The sequence below is a fragment of the Micropterus salmoides genome, unplaced genomic scaffold (genome assembly GCF_014851395.1).
Source record: "Micropterus salmoides isolate LMB-PRFRI ecotype aquatic unplaced genomic scaffold, ASM1485139v1 Ms_hic_scaffold_20, whole genome shotgun sequence".
Lineage (NCBI taxonomy): Eukaryota > Metazoa > Chordata > Actinopteri > Centrarchiformes > Centrarchidae > Micropterus > Micropterus salmoides.
This window is the reverse complement of record NW_024041151.1, coordinates 8,730,039-8,757,009: the sequence shown is the minus strand read 5'-3', so window position 1 is coordinate 8,757,009 and position 26,971 is coordinate 8,730,039. Positions and strand designations below refer to the sequence as shown.

The window sequence follows — 26,971 nt, the reverse complement described above, 5'->3', positions numbered from 1 at the left end:
TTGATTATTAGGACCATCTGCCCAGGCGCACGGTGAGTAATCATTCCATCAGAGCCATTAGTTGGATTTAAGGGCACTGACACATATTACAGAGTTGGTCTGCCAGATAAGACTCAAAAATGGTGGATTGGAGCCTATATTGAAATCACTTAATGATCTGTATGACTTCATGCGATATTTGTTGAAATTATCAAATGATGATTAATGATGATTGAAACTTAATTGTGTTAATATATCTCTTCCTTTTCATTTGTGTCTGTTTAATCTTTGTCATCTTGAAACGATCCCTGCGACTCCACGTCCAACATTCATGTTGGCCATAGGCAGCGTTGTCCTCAAACACAAAACCTGAGTAATTTAACCTTTTACATGTTAGATAGTGAACTATAAAAAACTGAATATATATGCACATCAATTGACAGCATCTTTGAATTTAAAATGGATTAAATGGCTTAATTTACATTGTGGACATATCGTGAGAATAAATAGACACAGGGACAGATTTGCACTAACTCAGACAACTCAGTCTGTTACAGAATGGACAATGTTTTGAATGGCAATGCTTTCAGTGGTCGCTGTTATTTTGGAACAGGGAAACTGTTTCATCCAGTTGGTGTCGGTAATGCAACATGTTTTGGATGCCAACAACGTCATTAAAACTCAAAGAAGAAGTGGATGCAGCGCATGCGCGAATCTATCAAAACACTGAAAGAAGGGTGACCGCTCGGGATGTTCACGTAAAACAATGCCTTATCGAGTAAGAAATATATTTCAAACTTTTAAAAATAGCCTTTTATGACGTCTACGCTTAATGTGTTCCCATGTTCAAACGTATTTGCCACCGTTAGTTGGTGACTAGAGGAAGCTTACGAGAACAAAAGCTAGCATGCTAACTGATAACGTTAGCTAACAGCCAGTGGTTAGTATTCAACATAGCGACCTGCAGAATTTAGATTAGCATCGCCAGCCAAAGCTTAGTAACATTAACGTTATACGTAATGTGAACTGAAACGAAATACCGGTTTGTGTGTTCATTATATATTGTCTCCACATTTCAGGCGTTCAGTGGCTTCAGTTTAACCTTAGTGTGAGTGCTCAGTGAGTGATCAGAGGATGGACTGCGTGTCAGCCTCAGATGGGACAGCAGAGTGTCCTCTGGCTTCTGAGGACATGGAGGGGATCTGTGTAATGCCGGATTTGAGTGCCATCAAGACTGAACAGTCAATGGGCGCAAGCCCGGATGACACGGGCACCCAAAATGTGGCCATGGGCATCAAGTTCATCCTGCCCAACCGCTTTGACATGAATGTTTGTTCAAGATTTGTCAAGTCGCTCAACGAGGAGGACAGCAAGAACATCCAGGATCAGGTCAACTCTGACCTGGAGGTGGCTTCTGTTTTATTCAAAGGTAAGTGCCCCGTTCATTAGTCTCTAAAGTTACAGGAACTTGACATGGAGTTTACATTTTAAGTTTGTAATCTTGTGAAATGTGTGATGTACGAGGCTGTAACGAATGCTTACTTACATGCAAAATGTTTTCCTTCTCTTTCAGCTGAGTGCAATATCCAGACCTCACCTTCACCGGGTATACAAGTGCGTCATGTTTACACGCCATCCACCACCAAACATTTCTCTCCCATCAAACAGTCCACCACACTCACCAACAAACACCGTGGGAATGAGGTTTCTTCCACACCTCTTTTGGTGCATTGTAAGTACCACAGTTGTTTTAAAGAGAAGATTCTGCATCTTTAATGTGCACATCCAGCCAGGGTTGATGGTAAATGTAGTCAATTGAAACAGTATGTGCTACAAATATTAGGTGCGTTTGACTTAATGCGGCGCTGCATACAGCTGACTTAACGTGATGCATGCTGGAGTTAAAACAAGGCATGCTGGTTAGAAATTGTGTCCGACTTTCACTGGCGCTGCAAAACGTCACCGTGTCAAATGACATTAATGCCGCGTTCGAGACCGGTCGGAACTGGGACATTTCCCAGTTGAAACTTCCGACATCAAAGCGTTCCAGGTGCATGGTGGTGCATGACGCAGAAAGTGAACGAAAACCAGGGCTGACCATGACAGTCAGTGTACACACAGTTGCACCCTCAGCAGTGTTTTAGGTGTTAATTAAAAGGATGGCAGTTTAACTGCAACAACTGACATAAATAGCCGATAGCCTACTATACTAGTCCTGTGTACCCATACATCAGTTGGTAACCCTCAAGTCAGTCAATGTTGTAGATTATACTTCCTAATGTTTTGGCATTTTTAACAATAACTTTTATACAGAGATGATGACTTTATGAGATTCTTTACTGTAGCCAGCTACCTAATAGGCCTAACATATTTCTACATCAATGTACATGCAGAACAGGTTTTACTATATGATGTATGTATTAGTTTAATTTAAATACATGCAAATATACTTTTTGTTGCCTTTTAGTTTATGGTTTACCATTTATAATGTGTGCATCCATGGGCGCTGACATTGTTTTGTGACGTAATTCAGCTGCTACTCGTGAAGTGGGGGTACATAAAGGTGAAACTTTTGCACGATATGCTAATTTTTCGAGTTTCAACTGTATTTTTTGCTCCGAGTTCACAAGCAGGAAATCCGACTTCAGGTGGCGTTCCAGGGTAGTTTTTCTAGTTGGAGGATGGAAATTTCCCAGGTCCGAGTTGCCTTGAACGCAGCATAAAACCTCGCGGGAGCAAGGTGGCTTTTCCCCGACTGCACCAAGTTGGAACCACACTATTGCCTGGTCTCGCGATATTTTTCTTTGCAAGTTCCGTGAGATCAGTCATTGATCTCAGCTCACAGTAAGCTGCTGCAGGTAGAATGTGTCCGACTTGACAGCGCCCTTTTTATACCCCGCCCCTGCACAGCAGGGGTTGTAGCCAATTCTGTGGTCTGGTCGCTGCCACACCGACCACTGGTCGCTACCAGTAGGGGCGCTAAAGATAGTGGTCGATGCCACACAGACCACTGGTTGCTGCCTTGCTGCCAGGCTGCCATACCAACCACTGGTCGCTACCACAGTCTCTAAGGGAAGGCTCCTTTCTGTTCCTTGTCACACAAACTGTGGCTATATTAAAAAAGGTCAGTTTCAAGTTTTTATACAGTCTATGGTTCCAAAGTAGACCTAAAGTGACCTTAGATCATTTAAATTATCTCAAGTGGCAGATGATACAATTTTTTGTCTATTTTTTGTCTAATTTTCTACTGTATCAGGCTTAAGAATGAACTGAATCTGTTTATTAGGCTACCACTTAAGGAATGTGAACTATCAGAAGTTAATGGTATCCCTGTGAAGAACCCAGTTACATACCTGGGTGTGATAAGAATGACAAACTCTGCAACCTAAACTTCAGCCCTATGATTAAACAAATAATGAAAAAGGTTCAACATGTGGTGGATGAGGCATCTTTCACTGAATGGTAGAGTTCTACTATCTTATACTGAGGGAATATCCATATCTATGTATCCTTATCACTGGAAATGCCTACTGAAATATACAAAGAATTAGATAAGATCTTATTTAATTTCATTTGGAGGAACAAATGTCATTATTTAGGGAAAGATACCCTATGCAACATAAAAAATTGAGGTCTGGAGGTTATAAGTTTTGCAACCTTAAACAATACTTTACAAAGTTAAATGGCTAACTAAGTTGATAAAATGGCCTGAAAATGAATAGATAGTATTTTATGCGCATGGTTGCCGTTATTCAATTCAAAAACACCAAAGTATGAAGAAGACAACGCGAACCAGACTTAATCTTTTAATTTGGCGAGAGAGGGCATGAGATGAGGCTCCAAAGTCTTGGGTTGCTGCCACACAGACCACTGCTGCCACACTGGTCGGTGTGGTCGCTGCCACTAGGGGCGCTAAAGACGGTGGTCGCTGCCACACTGACCACTGGTTGCAGTTGGTTGGTTGTATCTACTATGTAATACATCTTTATCATAATTCTTTGTTAAATATACTATGTTAACGATTATGCCTACTCTTATTGTTGCACTATATATTGCGGTTTGTGTGATTATAGCCTATCTACAGTAACAAATATATCTAGATCATAATACTTTGTTAAATATAGCCTACTAATTTTTGATTAACTATATTCTTATTGTTAAAATCAGTCTAGCTTGGATTCAACCAACAAGTGGTCACCACACTTTCCTTCACAGGTGATAACACTGGCCTCCTTCTTGTAGGCAAGAACCAAAGATAGAGATTTATTACTGCAGGTTAACCACACAAACTGCAATATACAGTGCACCAATAAGAATATAGGCATAATCGATAATATTGTAGGCTATATTTATCAAAGTATTGTGATCTAGATAGATGTCCATAATATTTTAACAAAGAATTATGATAAAGATGTATTACAGTAGATTTAACCAACTACAACCAGTGGTCAGTGTGGCAGCGACCACTGTCTTTAGCGCCCCAAGTGGCAGCGACCACACCGACCAGTGTGGCAGCAGTGTGGAGCCTAATCTCATGCCCACACGCACAAACACACACACGGCAGTCCACTACTTGCCCCAGATGTCTGCGATATTGCAACAAAGTTTGAGTTTCAATAGCGTGAAAAATGCCACCAAAGACTATTGCTCAAGGAGAAACGCAATTTCGCCCTTTATGATAGGTATAATATTTAAGTGTTATTATTTTACGCACTGATGGCCGCCGGCACACAATAGCAAGCATATTATCATACGAACCTGTTTGTTCAAAACTGTGAGCACGATAGTGGCTGATGGTGGAGAAGTGCAGCCGTCCTGTCAGCCATGCGGTGTGCAGCGTAAGGTAGTTTATTAGGAAAGTATGCTCATTTAAGTCTGTTTATCTTTTTAATGTAAATAATAAGCAGATTTGTTCAAGTTCATTCTTAAGCCTGATACAGTAGAAAATTCCTCAACACATATAATTGTTTTGATCCATATCTCCCTATTGTATCATCTGCCAGTTGAGATAATTTAAATGATCTAAGGTCACTTTAGGTCTACTTTGGAACCATAGACTGTATAAAAACTTGAAACTGACCCTTTTTTTAATGTGTACAGCCACAGTTTGTGTAACAAGGAACAGAAAGGAGCTTTCCCTTTGAGACTGTGGCAGCGACCAGTGGTAGGTGTGGCAGCGACCAGTGGTCGGTGTGGCAGCGACCAGTGGTCGGTGTGGCAGCGACCAGACCACAGAATTGGCTACAACCCCCTCTCCCCCTGCAGTCACCTGCAGCTCACGTTAGACTATCAAGTCAGCGAAAGTCAGCCACCGTCATCTTGAACGCACCTATTGACTGAGAAAGCAGAGTTCTTCTGCTCTGCCTACATGTACCAGGATGCATTGTACTAGGGATGCACCAAAATGAAAATTCTTGGCAGAATACCGAACTGAAGTGCATTCACATTTTATCCACTTATTTTGCCTTTTTTTAACCATTGCATAAAGTAAATAGTCAAAATGTGCTTTTTACTCAGTGTTTCTCACAGGATTTGGAGAGACTATGGTGGATGGGTCTGAGGCCCAAGAGGGCCTGGTAAAGTAAATAACGTGTTCATTTACTTTTAATGTACACATGTAATATGTTTTATACTTTCTGTGAATATAATACAATTATTCTTATTTACATCCTGTATAGATCTTATTTTGAAAACCGGACATTGTCTTGTGTATCCTCCCGCTAAATTCATCAAGCCAGTTTGATAAATAATGTTGTATGTGGTTCTCATATCGCGTAACATGAAGACTTCATAGCCTCTCTTCAGGTAGGAATCTCATACTGCAACACTTGTTTTTATAAAGACAGAAAATGACAGGATAGAATCTCTAACCTGCCTGTCAGCGTGCACTGGTCCGTTTCAGTGGATTTACCATAAAGGCTTGAATACGTGTGCACTCCACATTTAGTTGCGTCTAACTTAATCGCCTTCTCATAAACGAGTGACAGAAACACTCAAAGCAGGTCAGACCGTTTGTTGCCTTTTCTAAGAAGTCAGCCACAGATGGAGTGAATGTGCTAGGAGACAATTCAGCATAACAGTGTCTGCAAACAGCGATTTTTCCGTCTTTCTCGGACACTTTCGGTAAAATGTATTTGGTCTTTAGACGTAAAGAACTGTCACGTAAGACACGTAAGCTGAAGTAGTCTGTAGTTCTTCTGTGACCCCAACTGTGTCACTGTCACGTCAAATGAAGGTTCTTTCTCATGCAATTGAGCACGCACTGAGGAATTTATTGCTTCGATTGACTGCATTTACCATCAACACTGATTATTATCCTTATTAAATGTTTCTGACATGAATCCGGCCAAAATGTTAATCAATGTATGCATGCTCTTCTCTCTTTCTCAGCTTTGTCCATTCATCAGCTTGCAGCCCAAGGTGAAATGGTGTTTCTGGCCAGCAGGATTGAACAAGGTATGCAGCCCATCGGAGTTCTCAAGCTGGTACAGTTTGTCGTAGTCGTGCAGTGGTGAAATGATCTAAAACAACACTCATAACCACTGGTGTTTAGGGGCTGCAACTAACATTTATATTTATTATAGATTAGTCTAAGGTGATGTCTTTAAATGTCTTGTATTGTCAGAACAACAATCCAAAAACAAAAGATACGGAGTTTAACAAGACCCGGCAAAGGATAAGTTGGTATAGATGATGGATGGTGATGAAAACATGTAGGGATCATTGTTTTTTAAAAATCTTTTATGTATTATTTTAATAGAAACTGTGATCAATCTCCAAGATGAGGAAGGCTTTACCCCCCTGATGTGGGCAGCTGCACACGGACAAATTGCTGTCGTCGAGTTTCTGCTCCAAAATGTATGGGAAAATGAACAGATCTCATGGTTTTATTATATTAGAGCATGCCCTCTTTATTTATTTACTAGTGGTCATTCTATATCATTCTTTGCTGTAGGGAGCTGACCCCAACCTCCTAGCCAAAGGGAGGGAAAGTGCATTGTCCTTGGCCTGCAGTAAGGGATACACTGATATTGTAAAGATGCTCATTGACTGTGGCGTTGATGTAAATGAATATGACTGGGTAAGAATATTATCACATGTTCACTGGACCTGGTTCAGTATAATATGACAACAGAAATTATATGATATAACAGAGATATTTAACTCATTTTGTGCAGGGGGTTTAATGTTGTTTTATCAAATGAAGCCCTGTGGAGGCGTCAGTCTATTTGGCCTGTTGTGATGTTCCTTCTGTGGGTTTCAGAATGGAGGAGCCCCTCTGCTGTACGCTGTCCATGGGAACCACGTGCGCTGTGTCGAAATCTTGTTAGGTGAGGACAAATCTTTGTGGTCAGAAATATCCATCCGTATTAATATTTCTTGAAGGATAAACATAGCAGGTCTTATGCCCAACATCAAATGTACAATAATTAAGTTTTGGTATGTTTTCCAGAGAGTGGTGCTGATCCTACCACTGAGTCAGATTCTGGATTCAATGCAATGGACATGGCTGTGGCTATGGGTCACCGGAATGGTATGTGTCAATTAAACACATAGTTTGAGTCTACATGTAAGGCTATAAAACATGTAGGTGCACACAGGCTGAGAAACACATGCTTCCAAGAGAGTAAAAGCAAGCTCCGAATAAAACTCTCCCTTCTGAGTGAGAAGGATTGCCAACTGGGAAAGTAAATATTTGGAGTAGTATTCACTAGTAATTCACATGACACACAGCTCTGATTAACAAACTCCGGGTATGTTTCTCTGTTTAGTTCAACAGGTGATGGAAGCACACTTACTGAAGTTACTGATGGGAATCAGAGAATGAACTGTCACACTTGAGAACGAAAACCAAAGGGACAGCGCTGAGCTTTGGACAATCACGTAGCACGCCCAGGCTGTCGGCCAACAGGAATATTTTGTTCCATTAAGTGACAGTTCAAAAGCTTTGTATCATACCAACATTATTTTGTTGTCATGATGCACATGAACATTTGTGCTCTGTGAATTTTCAATTTTAACCGTCTTTCAAGCTGTTTACTGTGCACTTTTTCCACAATGACTGTGGAGTTGCAAATCAGCTCCTCATAGACTGACAGATGTAAAGTTGAGTTCTTCACTACAACCCAGCATGGGCTGCACACCACCTGTAGTTTATGCTGCCATATGTGCAGTGCAGGATTGATTTTGCTAAGCATGGTTGTTTTGTTTGTGGTTTTTTAATATCGTATATTGCGTTACATGCCACCACTGGCTCTTCCTTCCTTTTCCTGTTATAGCAAGTGTTTTTTTTTTTCAAACTAACTTATTCAACATAATAACCCGTTTTAAGAGTAAAAGGATAATTATGTAATATGTTGAATTGTCACATGTTCATACTGTCTGGTCTTCATAGTGAGCACATTTCTAAGGCTCATTTTGCTACTTTGAAGGCTACAGTGGGTAGATTGCACATGGTACAAATTGTGTGCTTTGAGACTGCCAAGCTGTTTGATCCTGAAGATGTTTGTGTTGGTTTTACTGAGTTTATTTATCTGAATAATTTAGACATTGTGTCGTAATGTGAAATAATGCACATATCGATGTAAGTCTGTCTGTAGTGTGATACTGTTACTGATGTGTTGTGAATGTTAAGACCTCACACCTCATTCAAATGTCTCAAGGTTATTTTTGTGCCGTTTGCCACTGTTTGAGTGTTTGTATTTTATCAGTCATACTGTAAGTGGTGTATAAAGAAATAACTTGTATTGGCCGCAGTGTAATTCATCATTCTGTACAGATATATCTGATTGCATGTCAAAAAGGTCAAACAACTGTTTATAGTCACTGAAATGAAGCTGTTATTTAATTAAAAGATCTTTTTAAAGAGTGTTCAACAGAGTCACGGTCACGGGGAGAATACACACTTGTTTAACAGCTGTTAGTACTGTAGATGGGGCAGGAGTGAAGTCTGGATGACAATGTAAAGCTATAGGATTATAATATTATGAGCTAACAATCTTAACTATTCTTAAACAATGATGATTCTGTGCTGCAGTGATGATTGTGCACCAAAGAACTTCAGCTATATGGAGTTTAGTAAAATTAGATAATCAGGAATATAGATAAAGTATATAATAGATTTTTTTTTTTTTTTCGGTCATTCTGAGAAGTTATTTCCATAATATTTTATTGCAAAAATACTTTTGATCCTAGCAGTTTTTATTTCACAATGTCCTTTCCGAAAGACTAATGAAGACTGTCAACAACTTCACTGGTTCTGCCCTGTGTGTCTTCATTAGCAGACAAGGACTTGCTGGAATGAGTTATGAAAAGCAGTATGACAACATTTTTGAACATACTGAACCTTACATCAGAAGTCACCTGATCACTGAAGTTATTACAATTCATCCTCTGGAGACTATGAATGTCCGCTCCAAATTGCATGGCAATCTAATAGTTATTGAGCTATGTCAGTCTGGACTGAAAAACATGTCATCCCTAAAATATATTTTTTATGGTTATACATTTAGTCTCTTTTCCCCCAATGATTGTCAGTGTCTAATTTATCTGTATCTACCATTATACTGTACCTGAAGATACATTTCCCATCTTATAAGAGCTATAGCGATAAATCCTTCACCTCGTAATGCAGAAAAAAAGATAAAGCTGAACTTTTGGCTATTTATTGACAGTAGCAAAGGTTTTATTCCAGATATGGTGGTTTGAGTGAGGCCACAAAGAATTAAGGTTCAGTAACATGGGAGGACACAGATGTACAGCAGGAGCTTTGAACACAACATTTTACACACAATCTCGCACTCTTAACTTGACATACAGACCACAAAGCACAACAAGCATTTGGAGAGTCTGGTGGAACAGAAGAGGTGGAATGTACTAAAATACCTTTCCCTTAAATACTGCTACCCCTGGTGTTTTTTAATACTTTAGAGTACTATTCTAGAAAATTACTCAAAAATAATTCACTTAGAAGTATGCAAATATTTCATTCAGGTGTTGCACATATTACAGAATGCTCACAGCCAAAAGCTGACAGATAATCCATCTTCTCAGGTACTCTTAACTTTTATCTTTCCACCTCACGAAATAGACAGAAAAACATCTTGTGCCCCACATGGTCCTGTCAAGCTTTTGACACTCCGGGGAGTCAAATTTCCTCTAGTTAGCCTCATCCTTGGATGCTTCGTCGAAATTTTCCACCAGATCTGAAACAACAAAAGATTCAGTGGTAAAGTGATTGAGTAGAGGGCCATCTGCAACAAATGACTCAGAGGTGCCGCAGCACTATTCAGGAAAAGCATGTTTATCTGAAACATAATAGGTGTAAAGCTATCCCAATTCTTCCAATGCTCAGGTTTCCCACTCATATATAGACTGCAATATGCTCGACATATGAGGCCCTTAACTACTGAAGACAGCTGTGAAAATGATGGCGTATAAAGCATCAAAAAGTTGGCCTCAATTACTCCATGAAATGTGAGAAATCTGCCTTTCTAAGTTTTGGCTCAAAGGATCAAGAGTTAAAATGGAAATGATCCAAAAGGTCTCAGTAAACATGTTCCTTCAGTGGGAGAAAAAAAAAGGAAACTTAACTCCAATAACAACATGATGGCAATGGCTGTTAACCCTGTGCCATCAGCCTTCAACTGCTCTTATTGCTGAATACATGTGTAATCGTTTGTTACATTAGTGAGAACTAAGGCTGCAGGGAGAAAAGCCCTGGGAAAAGCTGGGATTATTGTAATGGCAACCTCATGTGTTTGGACCATTTTCCTCACAAAGAAAAGCAAACTGGATCTTAAGAACTTATAAACAATGAACTTGAGATTCAAACACAAAACCCTGCATTGCACCATCATCTAAAGTCATTGATGAATCCCCTTCATATGACCCCTTTCACAAGCCAAAAGAAAACAAACCTGCCATGATTATTTAACAGAGAGAGAGAGAAAAAAAAACCTTGCCTGTTAATGGACAAGTGTGAAGGAGTATTTCCACATAAGACTGCAAAGGAGTTTGACGCAAGACGACCACATTTTAGTTTACTGTGGTGAAGTAATCTTTCATTTTGAATGATGGAACAGACTACTGTGCATGGACAGCTAAGTGTAATGTAAAATAAGACATTTAAGCACTCACCTGGAACTTCATCATCCTCTTCTTCTACTGTTGCAATTGGCGCTTTTCCATCTACAGCTGTGAGAACAGAAAAGATCTGTGAGAGGCTTGAAGAGCAGTTTAAATGGTCAAGTGGCCGATCCTAAAGGACCAGGCAGAATATATAGCTATGAATATACAGCGGGATCTTTGGTAAACTATGGCTTTATTCAAGATGTTTGAATATGTTTTAGTATTATAGGTTACTGACCCTGTTTTGGCAGGGCTTCAGCGAGTCTCCTGAGGCTCGTCAGGCTGTCGGCTCCCAGCTGGTTCAAGATACCCGGCAGCATCTCGGTCAGCTGCTTGGTCTCAGCGTGGCCAGTGATGGTGAAGGTGTTGGCTGCGAGGGACGCCTGCACTTTGGGGTTGTTGAAGTGGATGACTGTTCCTTGATTTGTAAACATGTTGACCTGTAATAGAACAAAGTTTTATACTGTCAACTAACAAAAGAACAGTCAGTGCTGAAGCAGACAAAAAAAAAAATACAGATGAAAGTTTATGCTTACCTCTTCAATACCAGAAATATTGTTGACACCAAGTTTCTTTAAGGAGAACTGGAGCTTCTTGTCATCTGCAGTTGCTGTTCTGTGTACAACCTTCTTCTTTCTGCGAGCACTACCCTGTGGGGACATTCATACAAACATGTTTCTATGTCAACCTCCAGTTCTTAATGACCGCATCTGATCTGCAACCGATGACCATTCTTAGTCTGTTTATTTTAGTTCACTCTGTGACCCACAGTACACTGTTGCCTAAAATTACTGCTGCTATGTTCACAAACTAAAGATAAAATTGCCAGTTGTCATAGAAACTACCTTTAAAAATGTGTTGCTGTAGAGCTTAAGATGCATGTAGCTGCACTGCCTCACATCAAAGCCTTATGTCACCATATCGTCTCAATTCTTATTCACACACAGTTTGTCAGGTCACCTCTTTTCAATCAGCATTTCATCTCCATCTTTTTCATTTATAAAGTTTGTACTAACTTTATGACACTGAAATTGTTTGTTTGAAACAGTGAAACTGTACTGGTTTCACTTCCTTTTAGGGCTGCAACTAACGACTATTTTGATAGCCGATTAATCTATCGATCGTTGAAACGAATAATTGACTATTCGGATTATGAATAGCAAAATTACACAATGCGTCTTATTTAGCCATCAGCTTTTAAATTAAACTTGAGGTTCTTTTAGGCATGTGCTAATTAACAGTCACGACAATAAAATAAATACTGCTTTAAAAAAAATACATCTTTTAATGAATGTTTCTGCTGCAGCAAAAGAAAGTCCCACTGAAATCAAGTCCTGATCTCAGCAGCTGATCTGCTGTTTAGTAATGGAGCAGTTGACACGCCAGTACTGCAACACACCGGGACAAACTGACACAATTTACAAAGAAAGGAATACCGTCATGCATTACATTTGCCGAATTTACTACGCTTTTGTAGTACAACATTTATATATTTTCCCTTAACTTAACCCTCACAGAACTGATTTTTTTTAAGGGAGTTTGAGGCAGATTACCCACCGCCTCACGCATAGACAGGAGAACTGTTTTCTCTTCTTTAGAGAGTATGAAACTGTCCAATCTTGCACACTCGGCAACAACACGTTCTCCAGCTGGGAACGTCGCCATGAGCGATGCATCGTTTATGCTTGTAAAGTCAGGGCACATCTGGAATGTGAATGCGGCTGTTGTGTATCATAATTATGTGTTACTCACAGCACCATTAACAATCAATCAAATGCCCGATAACGTCGTGAACAAATCGAATCAATAATTAAATTTGTTGGCAACGAATTTAATTATCGATTTTCGTCCACTACGTCAATTAGTTGTTGCACCCTGGTGCTAAACCCTGAAAACTAAGCATTTCTTAATGCATTTACAAATAGCAGAGAAGAAAATTGAGCATTTCATGTAAACATGTGATGTGTGCATTCATTTAGTCAATTACCTTTCCACCGATGCGGACTTGTTCCTGTAATTTAGCAAGTTTTTCTTGATTCATGATTGCTTCTTTCATCTGCAAAAATAAAAGCACATTACATGAGATTATGTTTGTGCCACCAGCACAGCTTTTTTCATTAAGACATTTGGGAAATTTAGCAATTAACTCATGTAATACTGCAATATTACACAGGCTAGCTCCCAAACATTACAAACTTATAATACCAATTCAAAGATTAACAGCATTACAGTATTAATAAATTATATGCTGTTATTGTATATTATTTTCTTTTGACCTTTACCTACAGTCAATATGATGAACTCTATCGAGACTGTGCAGTGTTGCAGTGTTTCATCCTAGCTGTAACTGTAATGTATGTTCAGGTGCAGACAGAAATTAAAGTTTCCCTGAAAGCTTTGCAGCTCCTTAGCTAGCCTGCTATTCAGGCTTGCCTCACTTGAAGTTAGTGCATATAGTGACTAGTCCACACTGGGTGTGATCCACATGCAGATCTGACCGAGCACTGCAAACACAATCTACATTGTTGGAAAATCTAGCCCAGAAGATAAATGGATGGTGGTGTGGTGATAGACATCAGGTGAATGATCTACGGCTTTTTCTCCGGTGCTTTAGCATGACTAAATGGTTTTGTATCTGATCACACCCTTCTGACAACATGAATTTTGAGAAAACACACACATACACACACACCTGGTGTAGCTGAAATGAGACATCCCACAAAGATAAGTCCTGCAGAACAGATTGTTTTTGTTTTTCTTCTTCATTGTGCTGCCTCTCTGGCAACTCACCTCCTCAGCAGCCACTCTAGTATAACAATAATAGCATACTGTGCTCCACCATCATCACTTCTTCATTAAGAAGAAAGGTTACTTTCCCTATTCGAATTTTTTTTCTTCTTCTATGCAGATGTGCACACTTAGAAAGCCTTTAAGAAAACTAAGTAGAGTATAAACAACCACATATTCAGGTTTTACCAACATAACTGTAACCATCTAGGGTATGATCATGTTAGTACACATACTACATGCATACACACACACACACACACACACACTTTAAACATAACATAACTTTTTTAGCATGTTCTCCTTGACACGCTAGAGACAAACTAAGACTATAGAATTTAGCTATAAATTAATATCTAAAATTAAGGTCGTAATTCCGATTCAGATCTGCACGCACGGTAAATCCTACATTATCAGCTCTTATTTACATCAAGACATACGTACATTGTTGCAGTGCAGACGCAAGTTGTGTCGTCAGCGTGTAACTTACCTAAATCCTCGCACATGTAAACACACACAAGAAAGGAGCAGATGTTTTGGTGTGGGTGTGGTTTTCAAAGCGTATAACGTTGCGTTGAAAATCCACTAAGGAGCTGTCAGTGTCAGTCAAATGCGTTGAGTTGTGTTTATTATCTATCGAAAGCTAATGGTTCCCCTTATTTGTAACGTTAGCTTAGTCTGTAGTATGAACAAAAAGCGAGGACAGCAAACTAACAACAAGGCTATGGCAGACCAAACAAAATAAGGTAACGCACCGCAGGTAGCGTCAGGTAGGGTTAAGCTAACGTTTGCTGACTAATTTAGCCAACCATTGTACAGAAGCAAGGTGTGGTTTAGAACTTGTAGGCTAACTTTAGCTAGCTTCTTAGCTAACTGGGAGATAGTGGAGTGGACGGCCTGCCTGTCACTCACAGCCACACAGCTTCAAACCCCGCCAGATTTCAGCCACCTAGTCAGTAAAGGCTTTCGTTTACCTCTTGTCGTCGGACCGGGGGAAAACAGTGCAGGGAAGAAGGTATTTAAAGCTCCGCACTGACCTGTAAACTAACAGCAGACACATGCGGGGAGCAAGATGGAAGCGAGAGAGGATGGAGGAAGTGACGTACGACAAAAAAAACGCAGTCAAGCAGTGGGGTTTTCAGCCCCGAGCACAGCTTTGCAGGAAACACTTTCACCACTTGAAACCACATGTAAAGTTTAAGATGAAAGAACAGTTTGAATTTTGGGCTGCCTCAGATTCAGAAGACATGCAGTACTTGAAATATTAATTAAATAATTAAGAATAAAGCCTTTTAAAAGCTACAGCTTCAGTGGGTGTTTTGTAGACTCTTGTAATGAACTGAGTTACAGTAGGATGAAATGAAAACCATGTATTTAACATCAAATATACAGTAATACTAAGAATATATATATATATATATATATATATATATATATATATATATATATATTAAGTAGCCTATTATACATGTAATTTTAACGGCAAAAGGTTAATTCAGTCAATCGGTTTAGGCTAACATTTATCAAGCAACAAGCATGCCAGGCTACCACAAACATAATCTGTGTACTGTCATCTTCTTTCAGCTGCATCAGTGTAAAGGCCTTCCAGTGAAGCCCCGTACCTCAATTCATTGCTTTTGTCAGATTCTCCATCTTCAAGGGTGAAGTGCCTGCACATACAGGTGCACAATGTGCTGAGATACCTGCAGAGCGAACTGATTTATTTGTGTATGTTCAGTGGTTTTTTATTCAGGTTGTTGCAATGGAGAGACAAAGATGAGGGGAACGTGATCAATTCAATGAGCAATTCTCACTACCTTGTTTGTTTGCTTGTGTTGTTTGGTGAAGGTAGCTGAGCCGGAGTCCACTGCTGATGGAATATATAGTTCAGGCTGCAACTGATAGTGCTTCCTTTAGATCTGAGGTTTTCAAAGTGGTGAGGTGGGGCTTCCCAAGGGGCCTCCAAACAGTTTCAGAGGTTTGTCTCAAGTTGAGTGGTCACAAGACATGAACATGTTAGGCACCTGTGGAGAGAGCTCAGTGAGTTTTATTATAGAACAGTGCTGATGAGGCAACATTTGCATTTTATAGTGCAGTGTTGGCATGTTGCCTATTCCATGATAATGATAATGCCCAGAGACAATTGTTTTATGATGGACACCAGTCACCAGTGTTATTACTTCTTACTGTGGAACCTTTAAAAGAAAACATGCTTTGAATTGTATGAGTTGAATTAGTGGACTTGTACTGAGTAGAAGTACATTCATGATTTATTTTACAGAAGGAGAACGACAGTCATCATTTTTTATAAATTTTTTGTAATTTATCAGAAAAGATTTGACAAATTGATCATCGAATTTAGGTTTAAAAATGCAGAAACAGCAGTATGGTCCTTTTAATATGTAGAAATGTGTTTATTAAAATATGATATAGCTTTGTAATTTGTTCATTGGAATATTTCATTACAGTAACTTCACACCTATGATGTTTCATGATGAAAAATAACTAAAACCTATAAAACTGTTTCAGTTTTCAGTTCAGATCAGTTTGCTCTGTTCTCCATAAACTATGTAAGGACATAAGCAAATTATGTCCATCATATCCACATGTGCACATGGTCTTCCGTTATGATCCTTTCACCTTGTATGTATCATTCAACCTAAGCACAACTATTTGTGTGTGCTGTACCCTTCGGTGAAATAGGAGGATATGATATTGATATTTGCACTCTCTTTGTAAACTCACCTCAGATCATGTTTAATCTGGTAGATCAGCCTTCTGAGAAGTTTCAGCATTTCATCTCAACCAGCTTTGTCTGTTTGTCTTTCAAGTAGGCTAGTAAAGGTTTTCATTTTGTTACATTGAGGCACTGAAGCAGACAGGACTTGGAAAAAAGGTAAGACTTTACTTGTGACTGCAGTGCATTCTGGTCTATTGAGGGTGCTGTTCGAGAACTACAGGGTATCTGAAGATTTCTTTCTCATCATAACACAAATCAGCATGTATAGAAATAAGCATTTTCTCATGTTTTTGTTGCCTGTAAATATGCTAACACAAAATCAGCATCTGATGATCTTGGTGTGAAAATAAGTAAGTTCTCTTGTAGCTATGGTGACAAAAACCTTTCTGAGCAGGCTTTCACATATACCAGCCAATACAGAGAACACGAAATAACACCAACATTTATTCTTAAATACAATGTATAATAATAGTTTATATAACAACATGTTTTTGTTTCTTTTTTCTGCCCTGCAACCACAAGATAATCACCTGCCCCCCCCACACTCCATCCGACCCTGACAGATCAGGGACCTGAGGCTAGGGCCTATATCAGGGACCTATGGGGCCGTTAGAGGAACTTTTTGAGGGCTTTAAACAATGTGTTCCTGAATAGACGTCCGATAATGTCCCCCTATTTAAAAGTAATGCACGTGAATTCGTAGGGTAACTAAATTAATGCACCTTCTACCTCACAGTGATACAAAAACGGCGTGAGAAAACTAACTTTGCAGGCACATGAATTGCACATGTAATATTTTTCTTAACTGTGCTAAGTAGGCTATCGCTGCCTCTGATTAGCCTACTAGTTGTTAGGTTTTGTTTTTTTTTATTTCCCATAGAAGTCTTCAGATTGACAAATTTATTATCAATCAATTCAGAGTTTGGTAATTAGGTTACGTGTGACAGGAAACATCTGAAAAGAGTCATGAACGATTGATTTAAGTTTATCATGGCCCTCTGAGAAACGTTCGTTTAAGCTTTTCAGACCCATGTTTTGGATATGTTGAGAGACCCAACCACTGCCAAATTATCCAAAGAGTGTGGCGTTTGTACCCTTCAAGTGCAAGAATATAAACTGCAACACGTTTTGACCTTCCTATGTATATTTCTAAATATTCCCACTGAGATGCAATGCAATATAAGAATATTTCACATTTTATTTAACCTTTTTGTCCAATTTAAATTTGGATCAGTGTGATGGGCTAGGCTACTCGTCATCCTATAGGCCTAGCCTACAGACCTATGGCCAAGTTTATTCTCCCCACAGCGATGTATGGCTATCGGTGTTGCTGCTTCGCCTTTTCTGCATGTGATACACGTTAATCATATGCCCCACACACACTTCTGACAGGGAGCGTTTTGGTGACAGAGGTTTTGTCAGACCAAGAGGGAGGCATGCAGGGATTGCGTTTAAACAGTTAAGTGCTTTCTTGGTACCCCATGGGACGGAAACACCCTCGGATCGCAGAGGGGGAATTTAGAAACACTTTAGAGGTGGTTTACCGCACATGCGAGTGCTGCCGTTTGTTAAGTGTCGGCCGAGTAAGAACAAAAAAATCGCCTGGTCTTCATTCATGTTGTTTTTTCCCCCTGATAGTGTCAGGCAGTGCATTCACATAAGTTTGAAAGTTATTGTGCTTAAATTTAATCCATATATTTTGGGCTCTGCAATTGAAAGACACGTCTGTAAATATATAAGAGAATAGAATAAGATGGAGAACTACTGTGGGCTTACGAGTAAGAAGTCCACGACGAACTTCTATAAAACAAGAGGCACATCAACTTCTTTTCTGTGAAGGTTGACGTTTTATTAGATAAATCCATAATGGGGTATTTTAGCCTAATCCTGATGAAATACAACACATCTTAAATCATCGCACAATCCATGCGAACTTGTTTGGGGCCTATTTTTTAATCAATCATATGTTCAATCAATATCATTTATTGAGGTAATATGAGTGGGGGCAATATGAAAACTGATTCGATTAAAACAACACTAGTCTCTGCATGAACGAGTCTTGGCCTATTTGTTGCCACAATTCCTCCTTGTCTATTTATGAACACTATTTATTTGAAAATAAACGTGTGTGTCTAGCTTTCTCTGACGAGGTTTTTCATCAGGTTATATTTTGTCTCTATATTAAAAAATCAATATAAAGTAGCCTGCATAAAGTTTTTATATGGTGATGCCGTCTGCCATTTCAAACTGTGAAGTTGCAGAAGTAATGAATAAAATAAATATAAGTAGGCTAATAAGTAATAAAATATAATGAATAAAATATAATCGAGGAAAATAACAATCAGTGATCAGAAATTACTGAAAATATTGTTTGTATGTTTTTCCCCTCTAAATTTTCTCATTAATTTTACAAAAGCCACTGCTTATTGGGCTGCAAGGGCCTATGAAAATAAATTATTATTTATATAGGCCAGTCGGGATAGTTTTATGATAAATCTATTTTTTACAGTAATATCTACAGGCTACTAAAATGGTTTATTTGACATTAGTACAAATTTCTGCTTGTGACACCTTCAGTTTGCAAGATTGTATCTTTATGGCCCATAAGTGATTTAATTGTGAGACAGCTTCACCACTAGATGGCGCTGGTCAAATGGGAACCTCTGAAAAGTTACTGAAGGGCCACACAGTACCTGAATATATACCAGTTTGCAATGAAGTCATGATACGTCACCATATGTTTAGATTTTTATTAGTCTAAGCGTGTTTTCAGGCCAACTGCAACTGAAAAGTACTGATAGCGTCTCCTTTTTAGAACAAATAAAGTGAGAAGTAAAATGCACATAGCTCGTTTTTTCTTTAATAATTTAATTAAACTTAGCAGAGTGTAACATTTTGGTAAATGTGCTTGCTTTGCTTTAAACCATGTCTGCTGTTTTCCATTCATATGCACCTTATCAGTAACATAAGCATTTGAAGGCAAAACTGAACCATAGGGAGATGGTCATTCAGAAAAAAAAATCAGCATAATAAAACATAGGCCTAATCTATTTTCATCTGGACTTACTAATCTAATAATGACGTGAAACACGTGTCAACATAATACGCCTATTGTAAAATCAGCAAACATGAGTGAAATACTTTCTGGTTCCATTTTAATATGCAATCGGGACAATTAGGGTGTATCATAAATCGTGCTTTTTAATAAGCCTGCACACATTGTGTAATTTTCACCTGACAAACTGAGGACTAACACTTTATTCTCTTTTAACCTGTAAAACCGTAAGAAATGTCATTCATGTTTTTTGCTTTGATAAACACCTATTTATAACTTATTATATTATTATCAATTCCATTCACCCAACTGCATAAAATAAATTAAAATTAATAGCACTGTACACACCACAGGCATAGCATCATGCTCCAGAGGCACGGCAGAGGCCTTATATCTGGGGCTTGCATGCTCTGCGTGACCCGTGACTGATTCGAGTTAACAGCTGACTCTTTTCCATTACAAATGGCTCGCGGATAATCTAGATAACTACGGAATCACGCAAACTGAGCTCCTTAGATATGGTGCACCGGTCTCCGCACTATATTTCAGAAGGCATTCATACTAAATATAACAGGTCTTTAGATTTTATCAACAACCTATTTTTTGATCCCAAGTATTTTTTTCTGCATATTAAAAAGAAAAACAGGAAGTGTGCATGTGCTCCTTTAATGTATCACTCTAGTAGCTTAAATGAGCCTAGATAAATAAAACGGTTGTCAAAATATCCTCTTCGATCTTAGCAGTGGCCATACCAGCAATTAGGCTTTCTTAAAGATGTTTTCTTCTAACATCTATTTTTGCGCAAAACACCGGGGTGGAATAAAAGCTTCAGATTAGTGTGGACTATAGGGCACCATGAATGACCACTAAAAAGGATGTAGGCCCCACCATACTTTTTTTTTAAAAACCACTCACAGTTAATTTTCAAAGACCTTTTTTGTTATTTAATGTTTTCTCTCTCATTTCATTTTCCTAGGTGACGTTTCCTCACCATGTGACCAGGGCGGTGATATAAATAACGAGAGAAGATCCGCCCCCTCTGGATTTAGATCTGGACCTTTTGCAGGTTTCCCGGCACATTCCCCGAGCCTGGCATCGACAGGACCGTTCGTTAGTCGGCGATAAAATCCTGACAACATATGGAAATAGCCAGAAAACAGGGGGGCATCTCTCACCGCCGGCGACACGTGCTCCTCTCCTCTCCCCCTCCTCATATGAGTTTTTGAAGAGGGAGGGCAGGGCAGCTTGTGCATCTCATCGTCTTCCTCATCTGGCGTCGCAGGGCACAGCCGTGTGTGAGCCATGACTCTGAGCTCAGAGATGTCGGATGCCTCCATCCTTTCGGAAGAGACTGACATAGACGTGGTCGGCGAGGGGGAGGATGGGGACAGCCAGACACGCTCCTACGTGGACGAGGTGGCGCAGATGCACGACGGTATCCTCCTGGCGGGCTCTCCTCCGTGCCTGGACGGCTCCACCTCCTCAAGGGATACCTACAAGCCGGCGGGCAAGAACACCCTGGTGAAGCCCCCTTACTCCTACATCGCCTTAATCACCATGGCCATCCTGCAGAGCCCCAAAAAGAGGCTCACTCTCAGCGAGATCTGCGACTTCATCAGCAACCGCTTCCCGTACTACCGGGAGAAGTTCCCGGCCTGGCAGAACTCCATCCGACACAACTTATCCCTAAATGACTGCTTCGTGAAGATACCGAGGGAGCCCGGGAACCCTGGGAAGGGCAACTACTGGACCTTGGACCCAGAGTCGGCTGATATGTTTGACAACGGAAGCTTTCTCAGGCGGAGGAAACGCTTCAAGCGGCAGCAGGCGCAGGACCTGCTGCGGGAACACAACAGCTTTCTCCCCGCCGCTGCTGCGTACGGGTACGGACCGTACGGCTGCGGAGGATACGGCATCCAGCTCCAGTCCTACCACACACACTCTGCACTTTTTGCTTTTCAGCAGCAGCAGCAACAGCAGCACTCCAGGCATTCACATTCACACACGGGAACCATTATCCCCGCACCCTCTTTGATGCCCACCACGGACTTAGCCAGGAGTAGGTTTTATCCCCAGCTCAGCTCCATGGGCTCAGCCAGCGTTCAGGCTGCCGCCCCGGTGCAGAAGTCCAGCTCACCAGTGCAGCGATCTCCCTTCTCCATAGAGAGTATCATCGGTGGGTCATTGAGCCCCTCCAGGACTTCTCCGGTCATTGTCCCGGTCTTACCGTCCTCTTTGGGACCTCCAGCGGCCAGCCAGCCGCAGACCGTCCATCCCGGAGCTGTTTTACACCCGGTTGAAAACTTTCCGAACAGAGTTGTCAGCGGCTCTAGTGGCTGTTAAATGTCTTAACAAACTTTTCAAGAAACTAAAAAAAAAAGACACAACAAAACAAAAAACGACCCTCTTTGAAGGTAGGATTATTTTTGTATGTTTATTTGATAGCACGCAGCTGAATGATGGACATAAGCAACACTATTTGTGCCTATATTCATGCTGTTTAAAATATATATTTATGTTATTTTTTTTCGGTGTGAATCAGACTTTTGGCCACGAACTTTCCATGTCTTTTCTATCAAGTAATTCGTTTCAGTCACTGTTTAGGACGTCTCAGGATAACGACTTAATGGACAGGTTATAAATGATCACATGTTTAAAAAAAAAATAGGCTATTAATGTATTTGTGTCAAACACATCCTTGTTTTTTATTAGTTTGGCAAATCAAAACATTTTTGTGGTTTTGATTTGAGCTTTGTATTAAAAAACACAGAGAGAAAAGTCTTACATTTATAATAATATGCAGTGTGTGTTTATTTCAGTAATAAAACATTGTACATTTTTTGGCAAGTATTGTGTAATTGAAGTGTGATATTTTTACACAGTTTGTTTTTTCAACAAGAATAAATTTCGTTTTGCAAAAAAAGGTAATTTGTATTGGAAATAAATGTATGAAATTACGTTGAGCTTCCTGGGCCTATACTGCTGCCCCGGGGTTTATGCTAGGAGGAAATCAGATAAGTGTTTATGATTGTATCGGTTCTTTACATTGGGACTGTGCTTGCTAATCAGCTGATACAGTAACAACAATCAAAATAAGCTTTAGGATAACAGCTGAATGGTTTTGATTGGGGAGGGGGGTTACAAGTGTTTCTGTTTTAGAGAGCGTGTGCACGCCATGAGCCTAAAACTATTGAAATATATAGACCTATTTGGTTTAAAGATATACCGTTAAGCTTATTAAACAGTTTGTTCAGATGTTACACACTCTCTAATGTCTGCACTGTACACTTTGGAACATGCGCACATGAGGCCTGCGTGTCCATCTGACCTCTCTCACACTCATCCTCGTAATTACGGCGAGCGTACAGGAAGGTGTCAGCGGGGTGAGACAGAGGCTGTATTTTGCCTGCTTCAGGTCGGTGTATATGCCGGAGCTGGCCAGCTCTTGAGAAAACACTCCTCATCCAATATTTAATTATCTGCTCTTATCTGACACCGTTCGCCAGAGAAAATGAAATGTTGCACCTAAAGTGTCGCTCCGGTGTGCCACAGGGTCAGCAGGGCACAGGGACCGCGATGTAGTGGAGGTTAAAACCACCTTCATCCACTCACCGTTTTTAGTGTTTACTCACCTTTATTTGGGTCTCTTTTTTTGGCCCCACATAGGAAAGAGTATGTAATTTGGAATGTGCAAGTAGCCGCTGACACAAAAAGCCAAACAGAATGCTGTATTAACAGAGAAGAACAGATGCATTTGCAGATATTTACACACTGGAGCTGGGGTAAAGGAAGATTTGCAAGTGGATTATGATTTCATATTTTTAAACACTGACAAACATTATTCATTTCAGTCCGAAGCAGGTGCTGAAGCTCAGGGCTGTAACACGTGTTACCGTGATGTTGCATGTGTCAGACCTTTCATGAGTACAGCCCCGCTGCTTCCGTGACTGGATGTGTGCGCCCGTCGACTGCGTGTGTCTGCCTCCCCTTATTCAAGCAACGTGTGTGTTTGTGCGCACGCGTGTGTGCGTGTGTTTGTGTGTAAGCCTAGTAGATAGCCAAATTGGATCAGCGCTTAGAGCCAGTTCAGTAGGCCACAGGAGGACAGCTATTGCGTGATGATGTAACACGCAATGAGAGACAGACAGGCGCGCGCGCACGCATACGTACACATACACACACACACACACACACACACACACACAGAGATAGAGAAGAAGGTCAGTTGTAGCTACTGCATGGACTAGTTTATAAATAGAGTAGGTTAAACAGGGAAAAGGCAAGAATAATTCATGCACATAGGCCTATAATAACATCTGTAGTCGCGCGGGATTTTGCTAATGGCTGTAGAGTCCTATATGGGATTTCCATTGTGTCTGTGGTCAATAGTGAATTATAATTCAGTGTAGGCTATTTTTTATTTTATCTAGGCTATCTATATCTAATTTCTCGGTATTTCATGCAGATGGATACACCAAAATTAGGTAGTCTATTAGCTATATTCAATAGCCTAGTGGATGCTACAACCCTCTCACAAGTACACCTAAGTTGATTGATCGCATGTGACCTTCTGAAATAGGCTAGCCCACTTGGTAATGGGCTAGTGCAGTCTAAGGCCTTGTGTTATTCTGTAGGATGTCCTATGCCCTGTAGCCTACTAGGTCTATTTTACCTCTGCATAACTTCTCTGGTAACATCTTATTTATTTAGGCCTATATTACTAGTAGTTAGAACGTGTTAATGCTGATATGTAGCCTATAAGATTTGTATCCCGACGTGGGTTTTAAATAAGTTACAAACTTCATCGTTTTGGAAGCACTGCCTTCAAACCAACCATTCAAACGCCATATTGAAAACACGTTTCAGAAAGAACGTCTTTTTTTAGGTAGGGCTCTGTGTTAAGAAACATCCTGGTTAAATTTGAGTTAAAAATAATGCAATACTATCTATCTATCTATCTATCTATCTATCTATCTATCTATCTATCTATCTATCTATCTATCTATCTATCTATCTAAGCCAATATGTGCGCTAGTTTGGTTGATTAAAGTCAAGAATCTACACGATAGAAGGTCAAAATCTTATTTCTGGATGCTGCTGCCTTTGACCCATGTGATAACAACCGACCCCCATCGTTGAACTTAACAGAACCACCTGTCTCAAAAATGGCCCTGTGATTTTCTTTTAGATAGCCTAAATATTCGTCCTATATTACCATGACATTTCATAAATAGCCCCTATACCTATATAACAACAACAATAATAATAATAATAATAATAATAATAATAATAATAATAATAAATATATGGCTAGCTAATGTTATTATTATTATATATTTATTTTATTATTATAGAATATATATGTAGAATGCATAAACAGTTACACAGACTGATCAAACAATTGTTTAGAATAAAGAATTCAGAAAGCCATTAAGTTTTTAAAAAGACTGTTTAAGGCATTTATTTAGTTGAATTCACCAAGAAAAAAGAAGACACATGCAATTTCTAAACCTTGTTAAAATGTAACGATCAAGTGACTCAGCGTTTTAGTTCATTAAGTGTTGTGACACAGGAAATATTAACAACAGCATATTATGTAGGCAGTCCTGCAGTTAAAAAAAATGGCGCGTTTCATGAAATGTCATGGATCATGTGGGCATCAGCCTTCTTGAGCATGACTGAAGCTCAGTTAGCAGTTTACCCTGCTGGGTCACAGGTCATGAGGAAAGGGGATAAAATACAACACTCAGCCCATAAAAGACCCTGGGCTTTGGGTAAATGTGTTAGGTCATTCAGGGCTGTCAGAATAATCTATATTTCAATAGAAGTTATAAAGACTTTGGCTACAAACATAAGGCCAGTAAACAGGTCATTTGGGCCACGTTTGGACACCTCTGGCCCTACTGATTAAATAAGTCTCATACCTACCTCATCAGCTTTTGTCATCAATTTGTTAAAGCATCAGAAGTGTGTTGTAAAGACAGAAAAAATGTATTTGGAAATAAATTTGATAGTTAATTTGAACAGTTGGATCTGGATTCAAACGTATCTATGGAAAATAGATTTGTAAATGTTTCCTGGCCTAGAAGTGTGTTCAGCTATGAAATAAAACAGACCATCAATGCACAAATGTTTAAAAAACACTCTTTTTTGTGGCTATTTGTTATATCAATATTCATCAGTCTGTTGTTTTGATGAGCTATTATTTTTGTGTAAATAGCATACACACAGCATGAGCACTTATATATGACCCTGTTCTGCATGTGGGATTTTGTTAATAATATTTGTTTTTCCTCCAATGAGAAATGTTTTAAGGTAAATAAACAAAGTGATTTAAAATAAATAAATAATAAATGCAAGTTGATCTGTACAGTCATCGAAGCTTATTTCATTTTGTCTCACTAAAAGCAGTTTACAAAACAGTGTAGGAAAAATTTAAATATAATGTGCATGAAGTATAATATAATAAGTCCTCAGTGGGGTGAAACAAGCTATTTATTAAAAGTCTTTATTGGTGTTCTATATAATAATAAATGTAAATAATAACAATTGACAGTATTATCATAATAATATTATGCAAGTAATTCAAGATTTTTACCTCATAAAAGTAAATATATATTAAATATTATAAATAAATATTAAGTATTTTATTTCATTTTAAAACTTTTAATTCAAACAAGGATAAAAACACACATGACTAAATAGGTAAGGACAGATACATTAAATATCCTAAATTAAAGCAAAGAAATAGTGTGTTTCTGTGTATCTGTATATATGGACACTAAATACATTTGTTTTAATATTAGCATTCTTGTCAGGAATGTATTTTTATCCACTCATGTTTTTATTCAAATTGAAGAAAATCATTGAAATAAAATTGAGTTATGCATCTGTTAATTAATTAATTTTAATTATTTATTACAGGAACTATGCACATTGATCCACAGCACTGTAAATGGGCCAGCGTTGGTCAGAATACTGCATTTCAACAGTTCAGATCAGTCTATTTAAATTAGAAGCAAAAATAATGTGTTTAAACCTTAGAACATCTGCTGATGTAAAATGTATGGAAAGAGGAGAAAATGAGAAAAAGAGAGCAATTGGAAAAGGGGTGAGTGCAAGGAATGAAATTTTAAAAAAGAGTAAAAAGAGTGAATACCTCCCAGGGAGGTGCAGAATCTCTCCATCTGCTATTCAGTGTATGGAACGGCCGCTACACTTATCCCCTCTCTCTAAAAGGAGCTCCGCTTTCCACCCCATTAAAAAGTTTGGGAACTAAT

At 39.2% G+C, this 26,971-nt stretch overlaps 3 protein-coding genes across 4 annotated transcripts; 2 read left to right on the top strand and 1 right to left on the bottom strand.

Moving 5' to 3' along the window:
* The first annotated feature begins 652 nt into the window (after window positions 1-652).
* On the top strand, window positions 653-8,850 carry ankra2 (ankyrin repeat, family A (RFXANK-like), 2). Its single transcript, XM_038733529.1, has 9 exons — window positions 653-757; window positions 1,059-1,408; window positions 1,553-1,711; window positions 6,370-6,435; window positions 6,740-6,837; window positions 6,935-7,060; window positions 7,244-7,310; window positions 7,433-7,513; window positions 7,752-8,850. Exons 2-9 carry the CDS (start codon window positions 1,114-1,116, stop codon window positions 7,805-7,807), a joined length of 948 nt encoding a protein of 315 aa, XP_038589457.1. The 5' UTR covers window positions 653-757; window positions 1,059-1,113; the 3' UTR covers window positions 7,808-8,850.
* Window positions 8,851-9,628: 778 nt separating this feature from the next.
* On the bottom strand, window positions 9,629-15,021 carry btf3 (basic transcription factor 3). 2 transcript variants are annotated; one of them, XM_038733530.1, is made up of 6 exons: window positions 14,934-15,021; window positions 13,097-13,165; window positions 11,646-11,759; window positions 11,348-11,549; window positions 11,119-11,175; window positions 9,629-10,184 (listed from the first exon to the last, which is right to left on the bottom strand). In XM_038733530.1, exons 2-6 carry the CDS (start codon window positions 13,163-13,165, stop codon window positions 10,138-10,140), a joined length of 489 nt encoding a protein of 162 aa, XP_038589458.1. In that variant the 5' UTR covers window positions 14,934-15,021; the 3' UTR covers window positions 9,629-10,137. The 2 variants fall into 2 exon arrangements, with proteins under 2 accessions (XP_038589458.1, XP_038589459.1); XM_038733531.1 differs by having other exon boundaries at window positions 14,871-15,007.
* A 5,704-nt stretch (window positions 15,022-20,725) lies between these two features.
* On the top strand, window positions 20,726-25,998 carry foxd1 (forkhead box D1). The gene has a single exon (XM_038733528.1). The coding sequence runs from the start codon at window positions 20,994-20,996 to the stop codon at window positions 22,032-22,034; it is 1,041 nt and encodes a 346-aa protein (XP_038589456.1). The 5' UTR covers window positions 20,726-20,993; the 3' UTR covers window positions 22,035-25,998.
* The last annotated feature ends 973 nt before the right edge of the window (window positions 25,999-26,971 follow it).